At 46.2% G+C, this 23,187-nt stretch overlaps 1 protein-coding gene across 4 annotated transcripts in view; it reads left to right on the forward strand.

The window, feature by feature from the left end:
- Positions 1 to 2,748: 2,748 nt before the first annotated feature.
- Positions 2,749 to 23,187, forward strand: part of SON (SON DNA and RNA binding protein) — a 43,761-nt gene continuing 23,322 nt past the window's right edge. Inside the window, exons 1-4 of one of the 4 annotated variants that reach the window (XM_069871505.1) lie at positions 2,760 to 2,880; positions 4,557 to 4,717; positions 10,640 to 21,079; positions 22,528 to 22,688. In XM_069871505.1, the coding sequence (XP_069727606.1) occupies positions 2,783 to 2,880; positions 4,557 to 4,717; positions 10,640 to 21,079; positions 22,528 to 22,688 (10,860 nt within the window). In that variant the 5' untranslated portion in view covers positions 2,760 to 2,782. Of the gene's footprint in view, positions 2,881 to 3,638; positions 3,802 to 4,556; positions 4,718 to 10,639; positions 21,080 to 22,527; positions 22,689 to 23,187 lie in introns of those variants that run through there. The other 3 variants (XM_069871487.1, XM_069871496.1, XM_069871514.1) reach the window with 3 other exon arrangements.

Genomic DNA, 23,187 nt, shown 5'->3' on the forward strand with positions numbered 1-23,187 from the left:
AACTGTGGTTGAAAAGGGTCCCTTTCCTGTAGATGGGTGTGGGTTGCCTACCATGATCCCTGCCTGGAACCGTTTTTCTGTCCAAAGCCCCTTACATAGGTCAGGCCAGTCCAATATTGCATTCTCTGGAGTACAGCTGGTTTTGCTTGGAAGGGGTTAGCTACGATTCTATCACGCTGAAAGCCTCTGCAGCTTTGCTGTTACAGCAAGTCCCCTACTAGCAAACTTATGCCCATGCGGAATATAACTACTTGTATCCGGGTAAAACTGTGCCTGGTCTAGACATGGTGAATTACATCAGGAGAATCTAAGTCTGAAATTGTTCAAGTGAAACAGCTTTAATCCTTGCTCATGGAATAGCATAAATTAGATACAGTATTCTACTATATTCTACTGTAAGATCTAAAATTTATCAGTGCTTGCATGGCATGAAAGGCACGGATTATTTGTGAAAGGACCTTTTAAATAAATATAGCTGCTTTCTACGATAAATATGATAAAATGACTGTGACATACAGTTAATGAAATTGATCCAGGGATCAAATCCATTATTTCTTCAAAGTTGATATTAAGGCAGACCACCTCCCTGCAATACAGAATCGCAGAACCATTTAGATTGGAAGAGACCTTTAAAATCAAGTCCAACCATAAGCCTAATACTGCCAAGTCCACTGCTAAACCATTTCCCTAAGTGCCACATCTACACCTTTTAAATACTCGCAGGGATGATGACTCAACCATTTCCCTGGGCAGCCTGTGCCAATGCTTGACAACCCTTCTGGTAAAGGAATTTTTACTAATATCCAATCAAAACAAGGCTGCTTGTTAGGGGTCTTGCAAGTGATGAGCAAAACCACACTGAACTTAAGGCTGATGTTGCAAATAAAAACACAATTAAGTGCTTATACCTAGATTTTGAGGTATTTTATATTTATTTCAGGTCAACAAACTCCCCTAAGTTACTACTTCATGACACCAAAAGAAAGTGTGTGTGGGAAGTCTCTTCCAGCTGTAGGGTTATCCAGTTTTACAGGACGAAGGGTGACAAAATCATATTTGTACACATATATGTTTGGGAATTGGATTTGGGGCAGCATGAGGGGGATTCCAAGAGCAGCTGCACTGGGGACAGATGGATTTTTGGTGCATTCCAAAAGAAGGAAGGCACCAAGACATGAAGAAGATGCAGCTCTGCAGGTGGGCTGAGGCCAGGTCTGGCTCTCACTGAGATATCACTTATTTATTGATGGTGGCAGCAGCGTTTCCCTTTGCCCTCTTGATACCAAAAATGCTGGCAAATAAACTCTCTAAGACTTGTTTTAGAATATAAGAAAGCAAGCAGCCTTTATCAGGCCTGGGCAACATGAGGGAGTGATTTCCATTTCTCATGTGCAGTGAGACAAGAGCTGGGACAGAATTTATTTCCCACTTACGTGTGTATGTGTAAATTTTCCCAGAAGCCTTGTGTATATTCTATTACTTTCCAAGAACTAATTGTAATCATAGCATCACTAGGTTGGAAATGACCTTTGAGAGTATCAAGTCAAACTCTACCCATCCACTACTAAACCATATTCCTGCGCACCTCATCTCCCTGTCTTTAAATACCTCCAGGGATGGTGACCCAACCACCTCCCTGAGCAGCCTCTGCCAGTGCGTGACAACATTTACAGTGAAGAAATTTTTCCTAATGTCCAATATGAACCTCCCCTGGTGTAAGTTGAGGCCATAATGTTATTATGAACTTCACAACAGTCAAATATCCTGCTAATTTGGAGTTTTGGAGTCATCTCTGACCTTGCATTAGAGATGAGGAAAAGCTGCGAAAAGAGGTGATTGCAGTGGACACATCTGTTCAGCATAAGTCACACTGCACCCAAGACGTTATCATCTTGAAAGAATGAAGTGCCTGGAAAAACACTGGTTTTGGAAGGAAACACGTTATAAAAAAGGGCACTATCAGAGAGACATTCTGCCTAATGTTCAAAAAACACCGTGACTTGGATGAAAACTTAATTCTGCTTTAGCTTAGTTGAAAAATATCCAAAAAAATGACTCTTCCTTGTATCGTAGCAGTATTCCCGAAGCATTTGGAGAAAGCACAAAAAAATTTGGGAACCACAAAAATCGTGGAGTTCAGCTCCTGTCCCTGCACAGCGCGACCCCACGATTTTTGTGGTTCCCTTCCAAATCCTGATGGTCCGGTCCGAATTTGTATAGGCTGCCAGTGCTAAGGCGGGACCTCGGGAGGGGAAAGCAAGCTAAGAAGCGGTTAAGGTCTTTGTTCATAAAGGCTTGTAGCGATAGGATGAAGGGGAACGGGTATAGATTGGAGAGGAGCCGCTTTAGGCTTGATCTGAGGAAGAATTTCTTCACCATGACGGTGAGGAGCTGGCACAGGTCGCCCAGGGAACCTGCCCCATCCCTGGAGGTGTTCAAGGCCGGGTTGGATGGGGCCTTGAGCAGCCTGGGCTGGTGGGAGGTGTCCCTGCCCACGGCAGGGGGGTTGGAACTGGACGATCTTTAAGGTCCCTCCCAGCCCAAACCGTTCCACGACTCTCCCCGGATAAAGCGTGCGCGGCGCAGGGCAGGAAGGGCTTCCCCCGAGCCCCGCCGCTCCCTTTGTTCCTCCACCCCTGCGGGCACAGGCAGGGGGAGCCGCTTCGCCGGCCGAGGGACAGACAGAGAGACGGAGGGAGGGAGAGAGAGAGCGAGCGAGAGCGCGACGCCTCCTCCTCCCCCCCCCCCCCCCCCCCCCCCTCTCTCTCTTCCATGGAGACCAATGGCATCGCAGCCGCCCGCCCCCGCCGGCCCCGCGCGCGCCGGCACGCGCGGCCCCGCGCCTCTGCCCACCATGGCCCAGCCGGAGCCCCCGGCCAGGTGAGAGAGCTCCGGGCGCGCGACGCCGCCGAGGGGAGGGAGGGAGGGGAGGGAAGCAGCCCACGCGCGCGCACACGCTCGCGAGGCCCCCCCCACTTCGCGCCCCCCTCCGCCCCGGGCACGATCGCGTGGGACGGGGCCGCAGCGGCCGGGAGCCACTACGGTGCCTCCCCCACCCTTTTCCCTTCCCTCTCTCTCTCTCTCATCCTCCCCACCCCGGTCTCCCAGCGTTTCGGTGTACGGGTTGCGAGAAGGGTCCAGAGTGTGTGTGTGTGTGTGTGTGTGTGTGTGTGTGTGTGTGTGTGTGTGTGTTTTCACGGCTTTTTAAACGGGTTCATCCCGGCCCGGCGGGGATGTTGCTCCGGTCGCGGTTACGGAGTGTGGAACTGTGGAGCGGGGGGGGAGGGGAGAGGGGGAAATGGCGGGGGAGGGCGGCGGGCGCGCGCGCGCAGGGGGAGGGGGGGTGAGCGCGCGCGCCAACATGGCGGCGGGTGCGTGTATGTGTGGAAAGAGATTGGGGTGGGGGGGGGGAAGGAGGGCGGACTGCGAGACACGAGACGCCACCCCCCACCCCTTTCCCGGAAGCGCTGTCGCTCTATGGGCTTTACCGAGCGCTAGAGCGTCCCTCGAAGTAGGCCCTGCCCCCCATGGCTGCGTCACCCGCGCGAGCGCAGCCAATGGCGGGAGGGTGCGGACGTTGGGCCCCGCGGTGCATTGTGGGTTAGCGGAGGCCGCGCGCCTCCGGCCGGAAGGGGAGAGGCGGTGGCGAGGCCTGTTGCGGGGAAGCGCCGCGCGGAGAGGCCCCGGCGCAGCGGCGGTGGCTGCTGTCATGGCGACTAATATCGAGCAGATATTCCGGTCCTTTGTGGTTAGCAAAATGCGGGAGATCCAGGAAGAGCAGGAACAGCAGCAGCACAGCGGGTAATGAGGCTGCCTGGCGCGGCGGGGCCTACTGCGGCCGGGGCGGGGGAGTGGCGAGGAAACACTCGAGCCTCGCACCGGGACCGGGGACTCACACCGGCCCTTTCGGCCTCTGCGTGGTGGGGCCTGGCGGTTCGCAGCCTCCCGAGCCCCTCGAGCGAAAGCACGGGTGGGATGGGGGAAGGATTGGGGCGCGGGGGGGGTGGGGGGGCGGGCGGGCGGTTGGGCGGTGCGAATGGATGCGTTTTGTCCTGGCAACCGAGTGTGTGGTGTCGGTCTCTTGTGTGCGAGTGAGAAGGGACGGGATGAGGGTCTGTGTGATTTGACTTGGTGATCTTGCTACGTTTAAGCTCGTCCATTTTTTTTATTGTGGGTTGTTTTTCGTGGTGTGTTTTTTTTTTTGTTGGGTTTTTTTTTCCCAGTTTTCTTTCGCAGAATCTGCTGGGGAAGAGTGAGTGGTGGGTGCTTATTCTGTATAGGCTCCCCTCATAAGTTCTTACATAAAGCATGGGCAACATGGCATGCTTGGGAGCCTGTTTTCCTCTCCTGTGCCTACTCCCCGGTTGTCACAACGTGCTTTGTTTTGAATAGGTGAAAGTTAATCAAAAGATAGATGTTTCCCTAAAAGCGTGGCTTCTTTAGGAGGCTGAAATCCTGTTTCGAAGGGTTGAGTATAATAAATGCTTATGAATTTTTAAAAAAGGTCCAAAAAGGCTCAAAATTGCTTGTATTATGTTGATATTTTTTTTGGTTAGTGGAAAGGTAGAAGGCCAGCCCAATGGTGACACAATCCCAGCTGAGCAAGCCAACCCTTCAGATGAGACTGGTGCTGGGAGTCGTCAGAATGATCAGATAGTGCAGAAAATAGAGGAAGTGCTCTCTGGAGCCCTTGATACAGAGCTGCAGTGCAAATCAGGTAAATGAAAATACATTTGGCAAATATGTTCTTGTGTTAAGAAGGCTGTTATATGGGTTAAAATTGAATTAGTTTTACCGGGATGAAAAAGTACTTTAGATACTGCTCCTCTGAGAGCTGTGTCCAAGAAGTTGTATGTTTGTTTGCTAACTGATTTTTGTCTGCTGAGACTTACAACCACAGATGGACAGAGAAAGTATGTAGTTTAAAAATTGACACTGGTTATTACATGAAAGCGTTATTTAGTGTGCAAAAAAGTTATTTTTTTCCTATTACAATAATGCTAAAACATATAAGTAATATCCATGTAGTTATACAGTTGTGATTTATTTCATTTTATACCTATTTCAGGATCTCAATGAGCAGTTCTTACTAACAGAGCTGGTACTGATGGAGCAAAACGTAATTTGTTTTGCATTAATTTGCAAGATTATTTCTAAAAATAATTTATTAGAAGTCATAACTGTATGGCTAACTGTTCTGTCAGTGTAAGATGCTTTTGTCATTTTCAAATGAATAATGCACTTACCTTTAAAATGTGGATTCTCAGATTGCAGTCTTCTGAAGTCTTAACGTGCAGCAATCTCATAACTTCAATAAATTACTGGATTTATTGTGCCGAAAAGTTGCATACTAGTATCCCTTCTCATGGGACTAGTTTTTCCTATAAGATTTCTGAGTTCTGAGAGTTAACGTGGTGAAGGTTCTAATTACAGCATTTCTAATTTTTTGGAGTCGAAACATAGGTGATTGCTAAGTGTTTGGTAAGTACAGTCCCAGAGTGATTTCTTCTCTTTTTTAAGAGGCAGTGTAGAAAATAGTTTATTTTGGAGATTGTTTTGTAGGGTTTTGGAATTACTTTTCCTTTCTTTTATGCATAGTGGGTTGTTTACCTTGAGCATTTTGTCATGGTTTAACTCTAGCCAGTGACTAAGCACCACACAACCGCTTGCTCACTCCATCTCCCTGGTGGGGTGGGGAAGGAGAATTGTGGAAAAAGGTAAAACTTTAGGGTTGAGGTAAAGGCAGTTTAAGTAAAGTGAAAGCCACACACACAAGCGATGCAAAACAAGGAGTTAGTTCAGTGCTTTCCATTTGCAGGCAGGTGTTCAGCCATCTCTGGGAAAGCAGGGCTCCATCACCTGGTAATAGTTACTTGAGAAGACAAAATGCCATCACTCTGAATCCAAACATCCCCCTCCTTCTTCTTCCCTTACCTTTACGTGCAGGACACGATGCCAAATGGTATGGAATATCGCTTTGGTCAGTTGGGGCCAGCTATGTCCACTCCAGACTTATTTTGGGTCCTCAGCCCATGGCATTAACTCTGTGTGAGCACTCTCCGGCAACAGCTGAAACATCCTTGAATTATCAGTGCTGTTTCCAGCGCAGATCCAAACATAGCCACATCCTAGCTGTGGTGAAGAAAATGAAAGCCGTCACAGCCAAAACCAGCACATTCTCCACCCCTTATTCCATGCCATTTACGTCACGCTTGGGTTCCACATTATCCGGTACACTGTCATTACTCACTACCCCTTCCCATCATTTTATCTAGGACACAGATATCGTTCCCCTAGGCTATGGGCCACCCCTGTAAAATGTCCACAAGATGTCTGTTGAGTTCATTTAGTCCCTGACTTTGGGCTCCATCTGTTAGGGAGGTCACTCGGGACAGGGGAGCTGGCACGTTGTGTGGAGTTACTGGGCACCAAAGCCAGTTCAGGTCAGGTCACTGCTGCGCTTACACTGCTGTTTGGAAGGCTCCTTCTCCGTTGGCTCAGGTGGTTCATCCTGTAGTTAATTCCCATAACATGCAACTCAAATCGTGGGTTACAACAATTTAAAGGTATTCCTTTACATGCTCCACCCTGGTCCCTTTTGGCCAGGTTATAGGGCTTAACATTTCAGTGAACTCCCTCCCTTGCCCCTGTGCCAGCTTGGACTTATCCACAGGCTGCTGTCCCTTAGAGCTTTACCTGTTCCAAGTGGAGCTTATCCACAGCCACAGTCACTTTGAGGTCTGCCTGTTCCAGCCTGGCTTTCTGCATGGACCACAGTGCCATTGGAGATACACCTGCTCCAGCGTGGCCATACCCCCAGCTGTGGTCTCTTCAGGATTAAACCTGCTCCAACATAGCTTTACCTGTGCCTGCAGTCCCTCCAGGGGCGTACCTGCTCTGTCGGGGGCTTATCCATGGCCATGTGCTTTGAGGTGCTCCTGCATGACCCCACGCACCGCGACTGATGCTTCAAGGTGTACCTGCTGCAGCTTGGACTTCTCTTTGAGCCACAATCCATTCAGAGGGATCCCAGCTGTGGCACAGGCACAGTCACGGTGTGGATGCTCTGGAGTGTCCCACTCCTGTGTGGATCATCCACACGTCACAGTCCCTTTGAGTCGGGTTCCTGCTGGAGTTCCAGCGTGTCCACTAGAGCAGCACAGAAAGAGCAGTGATGGCCTGGCCATCTGCCAGCCCAGGGGCATCGCCATTGCTGTTATCAGAACATTCCCAGGCACAGCAGCATAAGCAGATAAGCCTTACAGCAGGCAGTGAAAGCAAAAAGCAGCCACTAACGGGCACTAGGCTCTAAGATGCAGTATTGCCTCACTCTACTGCACGCCCCATGGCAAGCGCAGAAGTCTGCCTCTTGGTATCTGAACAGCAACAGTGGCTATAAATTCAATGTAGCGCATTCCAATCAAATCTGTCATTATCTCAAACCCTTTGAGCTCCACGTTGGGTACCAAAAAGGTCTCTTGCAGTTTAACCCCAGCTGGCAACAAAGCACCATGCAGCTGCTGCTTGCTTGCTCCCCCCCTGCCCGGTGGGATGGGGGAGGAGAATCAGAAAAAAAGGTAAAACTTGTGGGTTGAGATAAAGACAGTTTAATAAGTAAAGTGAAGGATACGCCCTCAAGCAGTGCAAAACAGGGAATCGGTTCACTATTTTCCATTAGCAGGTGGGTGTTTGGTCATCTCCAGGAAAGCAGGGCTCCATCACACATAGTGGTTACTTGTGAAGACAAAATGCTGTAACTCCAAACATTCTCCCTTCCTTCTTCCTCCAGTTGTACGTGCAGAGCATGATGCTGTATGGTATGGAGTGTCTCTTTGGTCAGTTGTCTGTTTCCAGCAGAAATCCAAACATAACCCCGTACTAGGTGTGGTGAAGACAATTAACGCTGTCCTAGTAAAAACCAGCATAGCAGCACTTAAGGCTGGCATATTATTATTATTGTTCTTCTGTTGGGGAGGAATGAGGCAAGCTAACAAGATAATAAATGCTTGAGACTATTAATGTGGAAGCTAATAAACTTAACCTGTGGTAAACATTCCCACTGTTCATTTTTGGAAAGGAGTTAACATTGCTGTTGGATAGCAGAGGTTATCTGAAAATGCTGTGTAGAAAAGGTTATTTGGCTGGTTCATTGTCCTCTTTCAACGCGTTCACAAAAACGTTGGTGGAAGCAATTATTTTCTAAGCTGTTTATTCCATGAAAATGTATATGCTTGAAATTTCCACTCTTTTGTAGAATGTGAAGTCATGTTCATTTAATGATATTGTAATTCCCAACAGTTTTTGATTTTGCATTGTTTACTCAAAAGAGTATACTTTGTTATCACAGCCAGATTACAATTGGAGAATCTCTGTTGCTGCACTGGCTGCTATAAATAGAACCATTGAAGACAGCATGCAAGCAGAATTGAATATGTAGCTCATATTTAGCAAAAATTATTATAAGTTGCCATTAATTGAAATGCATTTCTCATGAAAACATGGCAATAGATCCAAAGAAGGGTAGTAAGAACCTAAAGCAGATAAAATTCAGAGGGAAATGAGGTATAGAATTAAAAGGCAATTGAAACCTCAGTCATCCTCTTTTCTTCCCCTCTCGGCGATAGCTTGTCCCTACAGTCAACTGAATTTATTAGTTAGTTTCCTGTTTGAAGCAAAAGGTCATTCAGGTATTTGCAGGTTTGCAGTTGGTTGTGGCAGCTGCAGTCCAGTCTAAATAGCTGCTTCCCTGCAATGCCTTAAGGCTTGTTTGATTTTGAGGAGGTAGATGCCGTTACCCCAAATCTGTTTGAAGATCTTAGCATGTGAGGAACTTAGTTGGTAATTATGCTTAGATAATTTGTAAGAGACTAGCAATATGGGGCACACCCACAAGTTAAAGCATAGTAGGGGTTAATGGGCTGGCCACCTTTTATGCAGTAAGTATACTACTACTTAGTTAATTTTCCTGGAAAATGGGGAGTCATGTTTCACTTCCATGTGCAGCTTGGTGTAATTAGAAAACACACCTCCAGCCTCCTGGAAGAATGTATTATGCAGTTGGTTATAGATGGAACCCTATTCAGCTGCTTCTTGAAAAGAGTCGTGTTCCCACCGGAACTGGGTTGTTGACCAGAAAGATTTGGTTAACTTTTTGAAAGAAGAGTTAGTTTTAGTTACAGTGACTCCTGAGAGGAAGGGTAAGAGGGGTCAGAGGGGAGTGTGTGGTAGATGTATGTGTCTTGGTTTTGGCTGGGATAGAGGTAATTTTCTTCCCAGTAGCTGCTGTGTTTTGGATTTAGTGTGAGCATTAGTATTGATAACCTGTAGAGTCACAGAATTCCTTGGTGGGAAAAGGCCTTTGAGAGCATCGATCCCAACCATACCTGTCCACTATTAAACCATAACCCTGAGCAGCTCGTCTCCCTGTGTTTTAAACACCTCCAGGGATGGTGATTCAACCACCTCCCTGGGCAGTCTCTGCCACTGCCTGAGGATCCTTTCAGTGAAGAAATTTGCATAATGTCCAGTCTGAACCTTCCCTGGTGCAGCTTGAAGCTGTTCCTTCTCATCCCATCACCTATCACTTGGGCGAAGAGACCAACATCCACCTTGCTACAACCTCCTTTCAGGTAGTTGTAGGCAGTGATGAGGTCTCCCCTCAGCCTCCTTTTCTCCAGGCTGAACAACCCCAGTTCCCTCAGCTATTCCTCATAATGCTTGTTCTCCAGCCCCTTCCCCATCTCCAGTCCCTTCTCTGGACAGGCTCCAGCCTGTCAGTGTCCTTGTACTGATGGGCCCAACACTGAACACAGGATACGAGGTGTGGCCTCTCCAGTGCTGAGTGCAGGAGCACAGTCGTCTCCCTGGTTACGCTGTTTCTGGTCCAAGCCGGGATTCCATTGGCCTTCTTGGGCACGTTGCCGATTTATATTCAGCTGGCTGCCCACCTGTACCCCCAGGTCCTTCTCTGCCTGGCAGCTTCCCAGCTGCTTTTCCCCAAGCCTGTAGCACTGCACGAGGTTGTTGTGTCCCGAGGGCAAGACTCAGTGATGGTTTTAATTGTTGCTAAGAAAACAAGAACTTACTTGGTTTCCCATGCTCTGCTTGTGAGCAGGTGTACAAGAAGCTGGGAGAAAGCATAGCCAGGCAGATGACCCAAGCTGGCCAAAAAGATGCTCAATACTCTATAAGGTTGCCTTTAGTATACAAAGGGGAAATTGAGCAGGGGCCAGGGTTCGCTGGTTAGGGATTGCTCCTTGGGGATGGGCTGGCTATCAATCACCAGGCTGTGAGCGATTCATTGTGCATCGCTTGTTTTGTTTATTCTGTTATTATTCTCCTTATTCTCTCTTCCTTTGTTGTCATATTGAACTGTTTTTATCTCAACCCATTAATTGATTAACTTCCCCCTCCTTCTTTCCCCCATCCCACTGCGGGTGGGGAAGAACGAGCAAGCGGTTGTGTGGTGATTGACTCCCTGCCAGGTTACATCACAACAGGATGGTAGTTTAGTGAAGAAGGTATGGGTTTCAAGTTTAAATTTTTTGTTGCTCTGTCCATGTATTTACTTACTAGCCTAAAAGGTTTTTTTAATGTTGTTACAGTAACATTTACAAGGAAAATATCATTTTTTTTCTAGATGTAGACAAAAAGCCTTCGAAAAGTAGTACTAAGTCTGCAAAAAGAAGTTCTACTGGTGAAGATGAAATTCCTAGGAAAAAATCAAAGAAGAACAAGAAACACAAAAGCAAGAAGAAGAAGAAAAAGAAGAAGAAAAGGAAGAAAGAGAAAAAGCATAAAAAGCAGCCAAAGGAGGCAAAGTTGAGCGCGCGTCATGGAGAACATGCAGACTTGCAGCCTGCTTCTCACTTGATGCCAGAGAAATCAAGCTCCCAGTTGAGCGAACAGTATGGTGGCTGCGGAGATGCAAATCTGGCTGTCCACGTGCAGTCAGAACAGCTGTGCTTAAAAGCAGGCGAGGAGCTTGATAGACAAGCTTTAGGACTTATTTCTCATTCAGGAGCTGATTCTCAGCAAACTTTGGAAAATCTTGGAAGTGAGAAGGGGACTTTATGTCAAATAAATCCTCCGTTTAATTTGGAAGGCAGCCGGTCTGATACCCAAGAAAATACTAGTATAACTCAAACTACAGTTTGCACTAGAGAAGAACAAATTAAACAGTCTCACGAAAGTATTTATCCTACAGCTATTAATACAAGTGAAATAGGTGTTCTTGTTGGTACTGGAAATGATACTTCATCCAGCACCCCAGCTACAGCTGCCAGTAGATCTGAAATTCAGAAAGGTTCAGAAGTTATTCTGAAATCTAAAGGCACTGGGGAAGTAAAAGCTTCGGATACAGCTCTTGAGTCTGAGGCCATGGAGGTGTCGAATTATTCAGAAGCATCTCTACAGTCTGTGGCCCAGTGGGGAGCAAAAGACCTAGGAGCAACTTCAGAATCTGTGTCTTTGGCAAGTAATATGACAACAATTTCTAAATCTGCAAATCAGGCAGGAATGGATACTGTGAAGGTAGGTCACTTGTCTTTGGAATTAGCAGGTGTGAGCAGAACTTTGGAGCCAACCTCAAAGCCCTCAGTTACGTCTGATAATTTGAGAGTGATGCAGTGCAGCCCCATGGACAGTTCAGGTGTCTTGAAGGCAGATGTGTCTTCACAACACGCTTTTCAAATATCTGCAGTGACTGCTATGAACCAGGCAGAAATAAAAAGTGCCAAAGTACCCCTGGGACCAGGAGCTGTTACAAAAGTGAAGGATACTGAACAACATACAGAAAATGTGAAAGCTTTGGAAGAAGCTCTGCAGCCAGTTGCTGTAGTAAAGCCCCAAACTATGGAAACTATCATGGAACCTGTGGGTGTTAAAGCAAAAGATGTCAAAGCAGCTCGAGAATGTCTGCAAACTGATGTAGTCAAAGACGTGGAAAGTACCACTGGTCCTGCAATAGTTTTAAATGCCTCAGGAATGTTCCTGCAACCTCAAGTCTTGACAGAAACAAAAAGCATGGCTAGAACCCAGGAACCTGCGCTTCCAGCAGAATTGGCAGATAGCAAAGTTGTTGTAGAGGCAAGTTTAACATCAGTTGCAGAACCTGTAGCAGCTGTGCAGACCTGTGCTTCCCAAACAGCTCCAGAAATCCAGGTGACAGAGCGTCTGCAAGCAACTGTGGAAGTTGCAGCACTAACAGGAGTAAAAGGTCAAGAAGCAAGTCAAGCTACTCTGCAACTGGAAAATAGCAGTGCTTCAAAAATTTCGGAATCTACTCTCAAGCCTGTATGCACAATGGAGACAAAAGGTTCACAAGGTACTTTGTTACTCAGACAAGAGAAGCTGAGCGGATCGGGATCTGAGACTGAATTAAATGTGAGAGGTTTGGAAGCGTCTCCCCTGTATTTGCAGAAAGACATGGCCAGATGTTTAGCTGCCACACTAGATTCAGCAGTGGTGTCAAAATGTTCATTAGTTAATCTAGGTAGTGTGGCAGGAGTAGAAGCAGGCTCAGATGCCCATCTCCTAGCTATGAAAGTTGGATCTGCAAGACCAATGGAAAGTTTGGAAACAGCTACGCAACTTGTAGCAGACACAGAAATGAAAGATTTGGAAGCAGACAGAGCTGGGACAGAGATGAAGACATGTTCATCACATCCATACCTGAAAGGTGTGGGAGATTTAGGGCATCCGGCGTCTATAGGTCTGGCAAAGACACAAGCTTTGGATGCCGTCTTGCAGCCTGGAACCATTTCTGTGGGAAGAGGCTTAGCAGAAAATGTGTGTTCTCAAGCCAAAATGGATAGCAAAGTCTTAGAAGCAAGTCCAGGACCTATTGCCTTAGAACAAAGGTCAGAAAGGACTCCTGAATCTGTGGTTACGTGTGTAAGCAGGGAACCAGTTAAAGAGTCTGAGGCATTAGTAGGAATGATGCATTTGAAAACCACAGCAGGGAGAGAACCAAAACATAGAAAAACAGTTGCAGAACCTCTTGGTGCAAGCAGAACAGAGTGTTCCATCACTTCACAGTCTCAGGTCATGACACATACAAGAACGTCACAAACTGGGATGGTAGGAGAGATGAAGGATTCTGAACTAGCTACCAGTTCTACCACTGTAGAAGTGAGAGGTTTAGACAACTTGTTGGAAGTTGAGGCAATTGCAGAGGTGACAACTTCACAGTTAACACAGATGAAGAATTTGGAAATGGTTGTGGGATCTGAAACAAGGACACTGATGCAAGGCTTGAGAGGGACATTGGCATCTGAGGTGGTTACAGAGATGAGGCGTTCTGAAGTTGCTCCAGATGATCCAAACAAAGCAGAGGCAAGGAGTGGAGAAGTAATACTAGAACCTGTGCAAACAGTTATGTCACAAACTTTAGAAACAAGTTCAAGATCAGAAGCAATATTGGAGTCTTTGTCCAGAGCAGAAGAAAAGACTGTGGTGTCAGAAATAATGACAGAAGCGAGGAAAGGAACTCTGGAATCTAAGATTTCATCAGATATGACAACTCAGGGACCTACTGTAGGATATATAGTTACAACAAGGAGGACTAGCACAAAAACAGATGAGCCCTCGCTTATAAATCTAAAAGGTTTGGAAGAAACTTCAGAAACTGAGAAAGCAATGGAAGCAGAATATTTGGAACCAGTATCAGAAGCTGGAGAAGTGAGGTGGTTTCAAAGTATGAAAGAGTCTGCAGCAGTAGAGGTGAAAGATTCTGAAACACCTGCAGAGCCTGAGGTACACATGGATATCCAAAGCTTGGAAACTTCCCAGACTTCTGGAAATATGGGGGCAGTGGATGTTTTAGAGGATGCTTCTGGAGCTGTTCCAGAATGTTTGTGCACTGAAAAGCAAGAACATCTAGAAGCAGAAACTGCTGCAGAATGGAAGAGTGCAGAAGACGCTCCAGAAATTTTGAGTGCTGTTGAAATGAAATCTTCTGAAGCAGTTCCGAAACCAGGGGACATGAAAGATCTAGAAACAATGCTGGAACATGAAGTGGCAGCAGAAGTACAATATGCAGAAGGGGTGCAGGGTCAACAAATGGAGGATGTAAGAGTTCAAACTGAGGAATGTGAGATGCTGCTTGAGAAGAGAGACGTAGAACAAACTCAAGCATCTGAGCATTTGATAGAAGAAACATTTTTTAGTTCTTCACATGCAGCAGGTGAAAAAGATTCAGCAGGGACTTGTGCATCTGAAATAGATATGAAGCAGTTGGAAGCAGCTCCAGCCAATGTGTCAGAAGCAAAAGATTTGGAAACAGGTTCTATTCCCGAGACTGTTGTAGAGCTGCAACATGCAGAAGCAGCTGTGGGACTGGAGGCAGAGACAAAAGATTTGGAAGCAGCTCCAGTACCTGAGACTGTTATGGAAGTAGCTGCTGTAGCGGCAGAGGAAGGCCAGTCAGAAGGCATTCTGCAGGCTGAGGCTGTCAAAGAAGCAACTCCAGAAAGAGACTCAAGGAGAAGAGACTCAGAAACATCTGATGTGCAACCTGATGTGGCAGCACGAATGAAGGAAACTCTGATGAGACTTGAGAAGGTTATTGAAAAAAGCAGCCATAGAAGCGATAAAAAACATGATGCAAAGAAACAAAAAAGGAGCCGCTCCAAGTCTCAGTCCAGGTCTAGGAAACGGAAGAAAAAATCAAGGTCACATTCTACTTCCAGGCGTTTGACCTCTAAAAGAGCACGCTCTAGGAGTAGAAATGATTCAGTTTCCAGAAAAAAGCATTCCAAATCTAGATCCCGATCTGTAGAGAAGAGAGAAAGAAGAGTATCCTCCCGGAGGTCCAGGCGCAGACGTTCCAGGTCATCTGACCGTTACAGGTCTAAGTCCAGATCAGCAGAAAAGAGGTTGTCCTCGATGAGGTCCAGACATAGACGTTCCAGGTCTTCTGACCGCTACAGGTCTAAGTCCAGATCAGTGGAAAAGCGACAGTCCTCCCGAAGATCCAGACGTAGACGTTCCAGGTCTTCTGACCGCTACAGATCTAAGTCTAGATCAGTGGAAAAGCGACAGTCCTCTCGAAGGTCTGGGCGTAGACGTTCCAGGTCTTCTGACCGCTACAGGTCTAAATCCAGATCACTGGAGAAGCGACAGTCCTCCCGAAGGTCTGGGCGTAGACGTTCCAGGTCTTCTGACCGCTACAGGTCTAAGTCCAGGTCAGTGGAGAAGCGACAGTCCTCCCGAAGGTCTAGGCGTAGACGTTCCAGGTCTTCTGACCGCTACAGGTCTAAGTCACGGTCAGTGGAAAAGCGACTATCCTCCCGAAGGTCTGGGCGTAGACGTTCCAGGTCATCTGACCGCTACAGGTCTAAATCATTGTCAGTGGATAAGAGGGAAAGCAGGTTGTCCTCTCGAAGATCCCGCCGCAGACGTTCCAGGTCCTCTGACCGTTCTAAATCCAGATCCAGGTCTTCAGAAAAGAGAGGGGGTAAAGAATACTCATGGAGGTTCAGAAACAGAGGGTCTGGTTCCTCTGATCGTTCAAAATCCAGGTCCAGATCTGTTGAGAAAAGAAGTCGGAAGGCGTCCTTGCGGAGATCTAAACGTCAGCGCTCAAAGTCCTCAGACGGTTACAAGTCTAGATCCAGATCAGTAGAAAAAAGAGAGCGAAAGCAGTCATCACGGAAGTCTAAGCGTAAGCGCTCAAAGTCTTCTGACCGTTACAAGTCTAGGTCCAAATCGGTGGAAAAAAAGAAGGAGTCCTCACGAAAATCTAAGCGCCGTCGCTCAAAATCTTCTGACCGTTACAAGTCTAGGTCTAGATCTACTGAAAAAAAGCACAAGGAATCTTCAAAAAAATCCAAACGGAAACGTTCCAAGTCCTCTGATAGTGTTAAGTCAAGGTCCAAATCTGCAGAAAAAAGAGGGAGTAAGTTGTCCTCAGTAAAGAGCAGTAGCAAGTGTGTGGAGTCTTCTGAACTTCAGGAGTCAACTAGATGTCTTGAAAAAGTAGATGGTCCAGGAGCAAGTGCAGACAGCTCCTCCCAGTCTTCTAATGGTCCCATGTCAGTAGCTTTGTCTGCTGAAGGAATAAACGGCCCTGAACTACCACCAGCATCTGAAAGTGCATTTTCTGAAACTTTTGATAGTCTTGACAAAAGCACCTTGTCTGTTGAAAACACAGCGGGGCTGCAGCCTTCTGCAATTCCTGAACTTGGTGTCTCAGAAATCCCGGACAACCAGGAACGGAGATCCGTGCCTGTAGAAGAAGGCATGGTTTCAGAGCTTTCTGTGACATCTGAAAACGGATCAGCTGAAAAATCAGCGGCTCTGGAGCCTTCACTACCTGAACTTGCGTATTCCACATCCAAATCAAGATCCTCATCTGTTGAAAAAACGGGAGATCCAGAAATATCCTCAGTAACAGAATTTCAGCTCTCCACATCTCGTGAAGATGAATCAAGATCTCTGAAAGAAATAGAAGGTCCAGAGCCTCTTCTGACGCTTGAAAGTGGATGCTCTGTATCTTCTGATGATTATAAGACTATCTCGTCATCCTCTGGAAGAATGGAGGCTCAGGGGTCTTCTCTGATGTCTGATGGTCATGAATTGAGTCATATCTCTGTTGAAAAAACACCATTTCAGGTTTTGCAAGTTCCTGAAAGTGAATCTTCAGCATTGGCTGACAGCCCTGCGTCAAGGTCGCTATCTTCTGAAACAGTAGAGGCTCAGAATTCTTTTCTAGCACCGGAAGTTACATGCTCTGCATTCCCTGATGGCTGTGAGTCAGCCTCCTTGCCTGTTGAAAAGGGCCAGATGCAGGAGCCTTCTCCAGCTTCTGACAATGGGTGCTTCAGGTCTCCTGATGGACATGAATCGGGATCCAGCAGTGCTGCGCGAAGAGAGGAGCTTCCATTTTTGTCTGAAGGTGGGTCCTTCAAGTCACCTGATGGAAATCAACACAGAACTTCATCTGTTCCAGATGCTTCCCTGACATCTGAGTGTGGTCCTGTTGAGAACTCGAGTGGCCTCATTTCGGCATCATATTCTGAAAAAATACAGGAAGTCGTATTGACAACTGTAGAACAAAGCTGCAAGTCTTCTGAAGTTCGTGGGTCTGGACTTTCTGTTGACAAAGTTTTAGATGGTCCAGCACTTTCACAAGTAGTTGTTGACAGCTCTGAATCCTCTGAAATGCGTGAATTGAGATACCTGCCTCCTGGAAAATTTGAGGGTACAGGATCTTTCCTGATCTCCAAAAGTGGAATTCCTATGTGCCATGATGGCCATAAATCAAAACACAACTACATTGACAAAACGGAAGGTGTGGAACTGTCATTGGCACCTGAGCTTAGGTGTTCAGCCTTCCCTGAAGGCTATGAATCAACATCTACTGGACTTGAAAAGGTGGAGGTACAAAAGCCTGCTCTGCCATTGGAAGATGGTTTCTCCACATCTGCCGATTGTGAATTAGGAAGCACAACTACTGAAAACCTGCAGGCCCAAATGACTTCAGTAACATCTGAAGGTGGGTTTTTCCTGTTGCCTGATAGTCATGAACTGAGACCTATCCCTGCTGAAAAAGTAGAGGTGCAGAAGTCACCTGAACTGAAATACACTGCATCCCCTGATGGCCATGAGTTGAGATCTGCCTATGATGAAGAAATACAGGTTCAGGAGCCACCTGTGATCTTGGAAAGCAGATGTTCTGTTTCCTCTGTTGGTCATGAGTTGACATCCACTCATGTTGAAAGAAATGAGGTAGAGGAACCTTCTCAAATACCTGAAAATGACTACACACTAGGGCTTGATGGCTCAGAGTTGACATCAACTCCTGCTGGAAAAACAGAGATGCGGGAACTTCATCATGTGTCTGAAGAAAGGTATTCGGTGTCCATTGAGAGCCAGGAGTTGCAGTCACATCTTGTTGAAAAGGCAGAAGTGCAAGAGCCTGCTGTGACACCTGAAAATTACTATGCTGTATCCTGGGAGAACCAGGACTTGAGAACTAGCTCTCCTGAAAAGACGGAGATGCATGAGGCTTCTGTAGTACCTGACAATGAATATGCTGTGTCTTCTGAAGATCACGAATTGCCATCTATCCATGCTGAAAAAACAGAGGTACAGGAGTGTTCTCTGCTGTCTGAGAATGAATATGCTGTGTCTCCTGAGGGCCAGGAGGTGGCAATCAGTCCTGCTACAAGAGACAGGCAAGAGCCTTTTCTGACATCTGATGGAGAATATACCGTCTTCCCTGAAGGCCAAGGATTACAGACTACTCTTGCTGAAAATAGAGTGGTGCAGGAGCCTTCACTGATACCAGACACTCAATATGCTGCATCCCCTGAAGGGCAGGAATTGCTCTCCGCTCATACTGAGAAAGCAGAAGTGCCGGAGTGTTCTTTGCCATCTGAAAATGAGTATGAAGTATACCCTGAAAGCCGTGATTTCAGATCCGGTCCTGTTGAAAAAGAAGAAACGGAGGAACCTTCTGAAACGTCTGAAAGTGAAAGTTCGATGTCCACTGATAGCCAGGAGCAGCAGTCCTCTGTTGTTAGAACAGCAGAGGTGCAGGAATTGTCTTTGTCTGAAGGTGAATGTGCCATGTCTCCTGAAGGTCAGGAGCTTCAGTCTAGCCCTGCTGAAAATGTAGATGCTAAGGAACTTTCTCTGACATCTGAAAATGAACGTGCTCTGTCTCCAGAAGAGTATGAATCAAGATTGGCTCATGCTGAGAAAACACAGGGTGTGGATTCATCTTTGGTATCAGAAAGTGATCATCTTTTGTCTTTTGAGAGCCAGGAGGTAAGATTCACCCATATTGTAACAGCAGATGTGCAGGAACTTTCTCCAGCACCTGAAATTGAAGCATCCCCTGATGACCGGGAATTGAGATACACCACTGTTGGAAATGAAGATTGTCTTGAACCTTTGGCACCAAACGATAGAGCTTCCATGTACCCTGATGGCCGTGACGTGAAGTCCATCCCTGTTGAAAAAATGGATGATGGAGTGCCTTTTTCAATGCCTGAAAGTGGGTGCTGTATGTCCCCTGATGGCTACAGTGTGAAATCTGGCCCTGGTGAAGAAACAGGGGATTTAGAGCCCTCTGAACGTAGACATTCTGTATCCTCGTATCAGGAAGATCATGAGCCGCAATCTCCTGTGGAGGAAGAGGGCCTTGAGTCCTCTTTGACACCTGAACATAGACGATCTGTGTCTCCTGAGGGCCGTGACCAGAAATCCACAGTAGATGAAGAAATGGATGATCGGGAGCCCTCTTTGACATCTGAACATAGGCAGTCCATGTCCCCTGATGACCACGAGTCCAGATCTAGTATTGGAGAAGAGGCAGAGTATCTGGAGCAGCCTTTGACAGTGGAACGTAGATCCTCCGTGTCTTCTGATGAGCACGAGTCAAGGTCTACTGCTGGGGAAGAGGTAGAAGATGCAGAACCCTCCTTAACAGCTGAACGAAGAGACTCCACATCCTCCGATGACCGTGAGTCGAGGTCTACCGCTGGTGAAGATCTAGAAGATGGGGAGCCCTCTTTGACAGCTGAACGTAGACACTCTACATCCTCTGATGACCACGAGTCAAGGTCTACAACTGGGGAAGAAGGAGAGGATATGGAACCTTCTTCGACAGCTGAAGATAGGCGCTCCGTCTCTCCTGATGGACAGGAGTCGAGGTCAACCCTTGGTGAAGAAGCAGAGGACCAGGAGCTTGCTTCAACAGCTGAACGCGCACACTCCACGTCCTCGGATGAACATGAATCAAGGTCTACCGCTGGTGAAGATGTGGAGGATATGGAACCCTCCTTGACAGCTGAACGAAGGGATTCTACATCATCAGATGAACCTGAATCTAGGTCTACTGCTGGTGAAGAAGGAGAGGATGCGGAGCCCTCTTTGACAACTGAACACAGACGATCCACGTCCCCCGATGGGCGTGAATCGAGGTCTACCACTGGTGAAGATGTAGATGATGTGGAGCCCTCTTTGATAGCTGAACGAAGAGACTCCACATCATCAGAAGAGCATGAGTCAAGGTCTACCACTGGTGAGGAGGGGGAGGATGCCGAGGCCTCTTTGGCAGATGAAGATAAACAGGATTCCATGCCTCTTGACAGGTCGGACGAACAGGACTCTTCCTTTGTACCTGAAAGTAGGCGTTCTGAGTCCTCTGAACGTGAAAAATCTGTTGATAAAATGTCTGACAAAGAGTCTTCGCAAAGATCTACAAGCAGACTCTCCAAATCTCCCTCTCCCCAAAAGAGTCGTTCCACATCTGTTGAAAAAGCGGCAGACGAAGAGTCTTCACGGAGATCTAGACATAGACGTTCCAGGTCTACTGCTCGCCAGAAAAGTCGATCCACATCTGCTGAAAAAACAGTAGACAAAGAATCTTCACGGAGATCTAGGCGTAGACGCTCTAGGTCCACTGCTCGCCAAAGGAGTCAATCAACATCTGTTGAAAAAGCAGCAGACAAAGAGTCTTCGCGGAGATCTAGACGTAGACGCTCCAGATCCACAGCTCGCCAAAGAAGTCAATCCAAATCTGTTGAAAAAACAGGAGACAAAGAGTCTTCACGGAGGTCTAGAAGCAGACGCTCCAGGTCTTCTCAGCGCAGATCACAGAGATATGATACAGAGTCTCGCTCTAGACGGAATCGCTCCAGATCAGGAACACGGAGGAGAGCATCAAGATCAAAATCTAATCGTCGTTCTCGGTCTAGGTCGTTGTCACGTTCAAGGCACAGAAGGAGGAGTAGGTCAAGGTCAGCGTCAAGAAGGCGGCGCTCTTTATCGAGAGACAGGCGCAAGAGATCTCAGAGAAATAGATCGAGATCTACTGATAGAAGAAGGAGGAGATCAGATTCGAGAGATCGTAGGATATCACTCAGATTACGGAGCAGGAGTCGAACACCTCTTCGTCAAAGGCGATCAAGGTCAAGAGGAAGAAGACGGAGTTCTAGTAGGTCGCCAATTCGACTACGGCGATCGAGATCTTCAGGGAGAAGAAGATACAGTAGATCACCTGATCGTCGTAGGTCAAGGTCATCAGAACGATTTTCAAGCAGGTCACCTAAACGTCTTACAGACCTGGGTGAGTGATTATTTCATTTTCAGTAGTTCCATGGTTAGGTGATACCGTATTTGGTCTTATTTTAACCTGCCTGTGTAGCGTTCATAAGGAATGTCTTGGAAGTCATTTATGCATTACTTTTAGCACTGACTTCCTGTAGGAACTTTAATGTTGGAGCTGAACCTATGCTTTTCATTTGGATGAAATGGTATTTAGAACATCTTGGTTCCAGAGCTTTTATATGAAGGTGCTATATTGCAGTCTTGAGGAGCACTGTTCGTTGTGGTTAGTAAAGGCCTAGTACTCTATAAGAAACTCATGAATTTCTAGGTTTCTTGAGAACAAATTAGGATGAAAGAAAGTGTTGAAGAGTTCTTAGCTCTGTTGTCAGCTGTAATGCTTGTTTGTCTGTTTCCCTTACCCTGTGTTGCCTCTTTCCCATGCAAAGAACTTAATGGGTAGGGAGACTCGTTTCGAAGATATGCCTAGACCTGGCTGATTGGAAAATAAAAGAGAAAATCCTAATGAACTGCATCCTCTGTGACTGGAGAAGAGGCGTTGTAGTTTCCTTAGGTAGTAAGTTACATAGAGAGAAAGAAGGTTTTATGTTTGAGAGACGAGCCCTTGTACGCTGTGTGAGGAAGCCCTCTTTTTCTGATCATTTTAGTCCTGTCTCATAAAGTTACCAGCAAAGCCCCTCTACCACAGAAGGATTTTTGTACAGAACGTGAGCATTAATGAGCGTCCTTGAATCTATCTTCATGCATTGATTGTGCAGCAAGGCTGTATCTATATATTTCTGTTGCTTAAGAAGTAAAGGAATGTTGTCCGGTTAGGATTTTTGTAAATCTGTATGCTTGCAGAGCATACAGATACTGGCAGATCAGATAAGACATACATGATTTTCATTTCTTGTTTCTGTGATAGACCCTTGTGATTTTCTCCTTAATAGAACCCGATACTGTTTTATTAATGGGTTTGTGTGTAATTGTGTTTTACACAAGGACAAACTTTGTTTTCTGTTGAAAGCGTTTAAGTTCTGTATTGGGGAACTTGAGGAGACTTTCTCAAGACCTTCAAATGCTCTTCAGAGATAGCTAGGAAGTAGACTTCAGGATCTGTGCTGTGCAGAAATGACCCAGTATTTCCAAAACTGGAAGGAATTGGTGAAGTAAAATAGGCATCAGAACATCTGGGGTTTGGAGGATTTTGAGTGCTATAACTCAAACTCCTGTGCTTTGTATAAAATTTGCAATTTCACTTTTTTCTTGAGTAGACCAAATTTTTAAAAGTTTGGAGCAACTAAATATGACTTTAGGTATTTTTACAGAAATAGAAGTGCACAGTGTGGGTAAAATCTTGTGATTTTGTTCTGTACTTTGTTTAGTTTAGTCTGCTTTAAATGTTTATTTAGGATTCAGACAAGAATGTGGAAGAATAATAATTTTTCTTAAACCCTGTTTTTTTAGATAAGGCCCAGCTACTTGAAATAGCCAAAGCTAATGCAGCTGCCATGTGTGCGAAGTCTGGTGTTCCCTTACCACCAAGCCTGATGCCTTTGTTATCTCAAAAGAAAGACGACAAAGCCAATCAGAAGTCATCAAGAGATACGCTAAAGGAGCTCACTGAGGTAAGCAAGAACAGCAGTATCAAACCTGGAAGGAAGCGAGTAGGGGGGTTTGACTTCTAGGCAAGCTGTAATTCTGTCTGATAGATTCACGTGTAAGATGGCTTGTGGCTTGAGCACTTAATCACTCTGTGGTTTTTTAAATGATGAAAACAGGCTTTTTAATTCCGTGATAATGCATGGAATCCAATTCTGTTGCTTCTTTTCAGTTTTGTTTCTGTTCTGATGTTGTACAGATTGCCATTTCTCCTTGTGGTCCTGTTGATAAAAACCAAAGCTTTCAGTTTTAGTTCTTGGTTGTGGTGTTAGTTATGTTCTTATTTTTTGTTAATGATTTTTACATTGTTATCTCTGGGTTAAAAATCTAGTCCCCCCCTTCACGCAGTTCTGTATCTTTTAATGTGCCCTCTAAGACATTTGTAGATAATTATTGTTGCAGTTCTATCCTGTTGCAGTTCAAGTCTACAAATGGGAAGTTTGTGTTCTGTTTGGGGGGGGGTTG

Source organism: Phaenicophaeus curvirostris, chromosome 1, assembly GCF_032191515.1.
Source record: "Phaenicophaeus curvirostris isolate KB17595 chromosome 1, BPBGC_Pcur_1.0, whole genome shotgun sequence".
Taxonomy (NCBI): domain Eukaryota; kingdom Metazoa; phylum Chordata; class Aves; order Cuculiformes; family Cuculidae; genus Phaenicophaeus; species Phaenicophaeus curvirostris.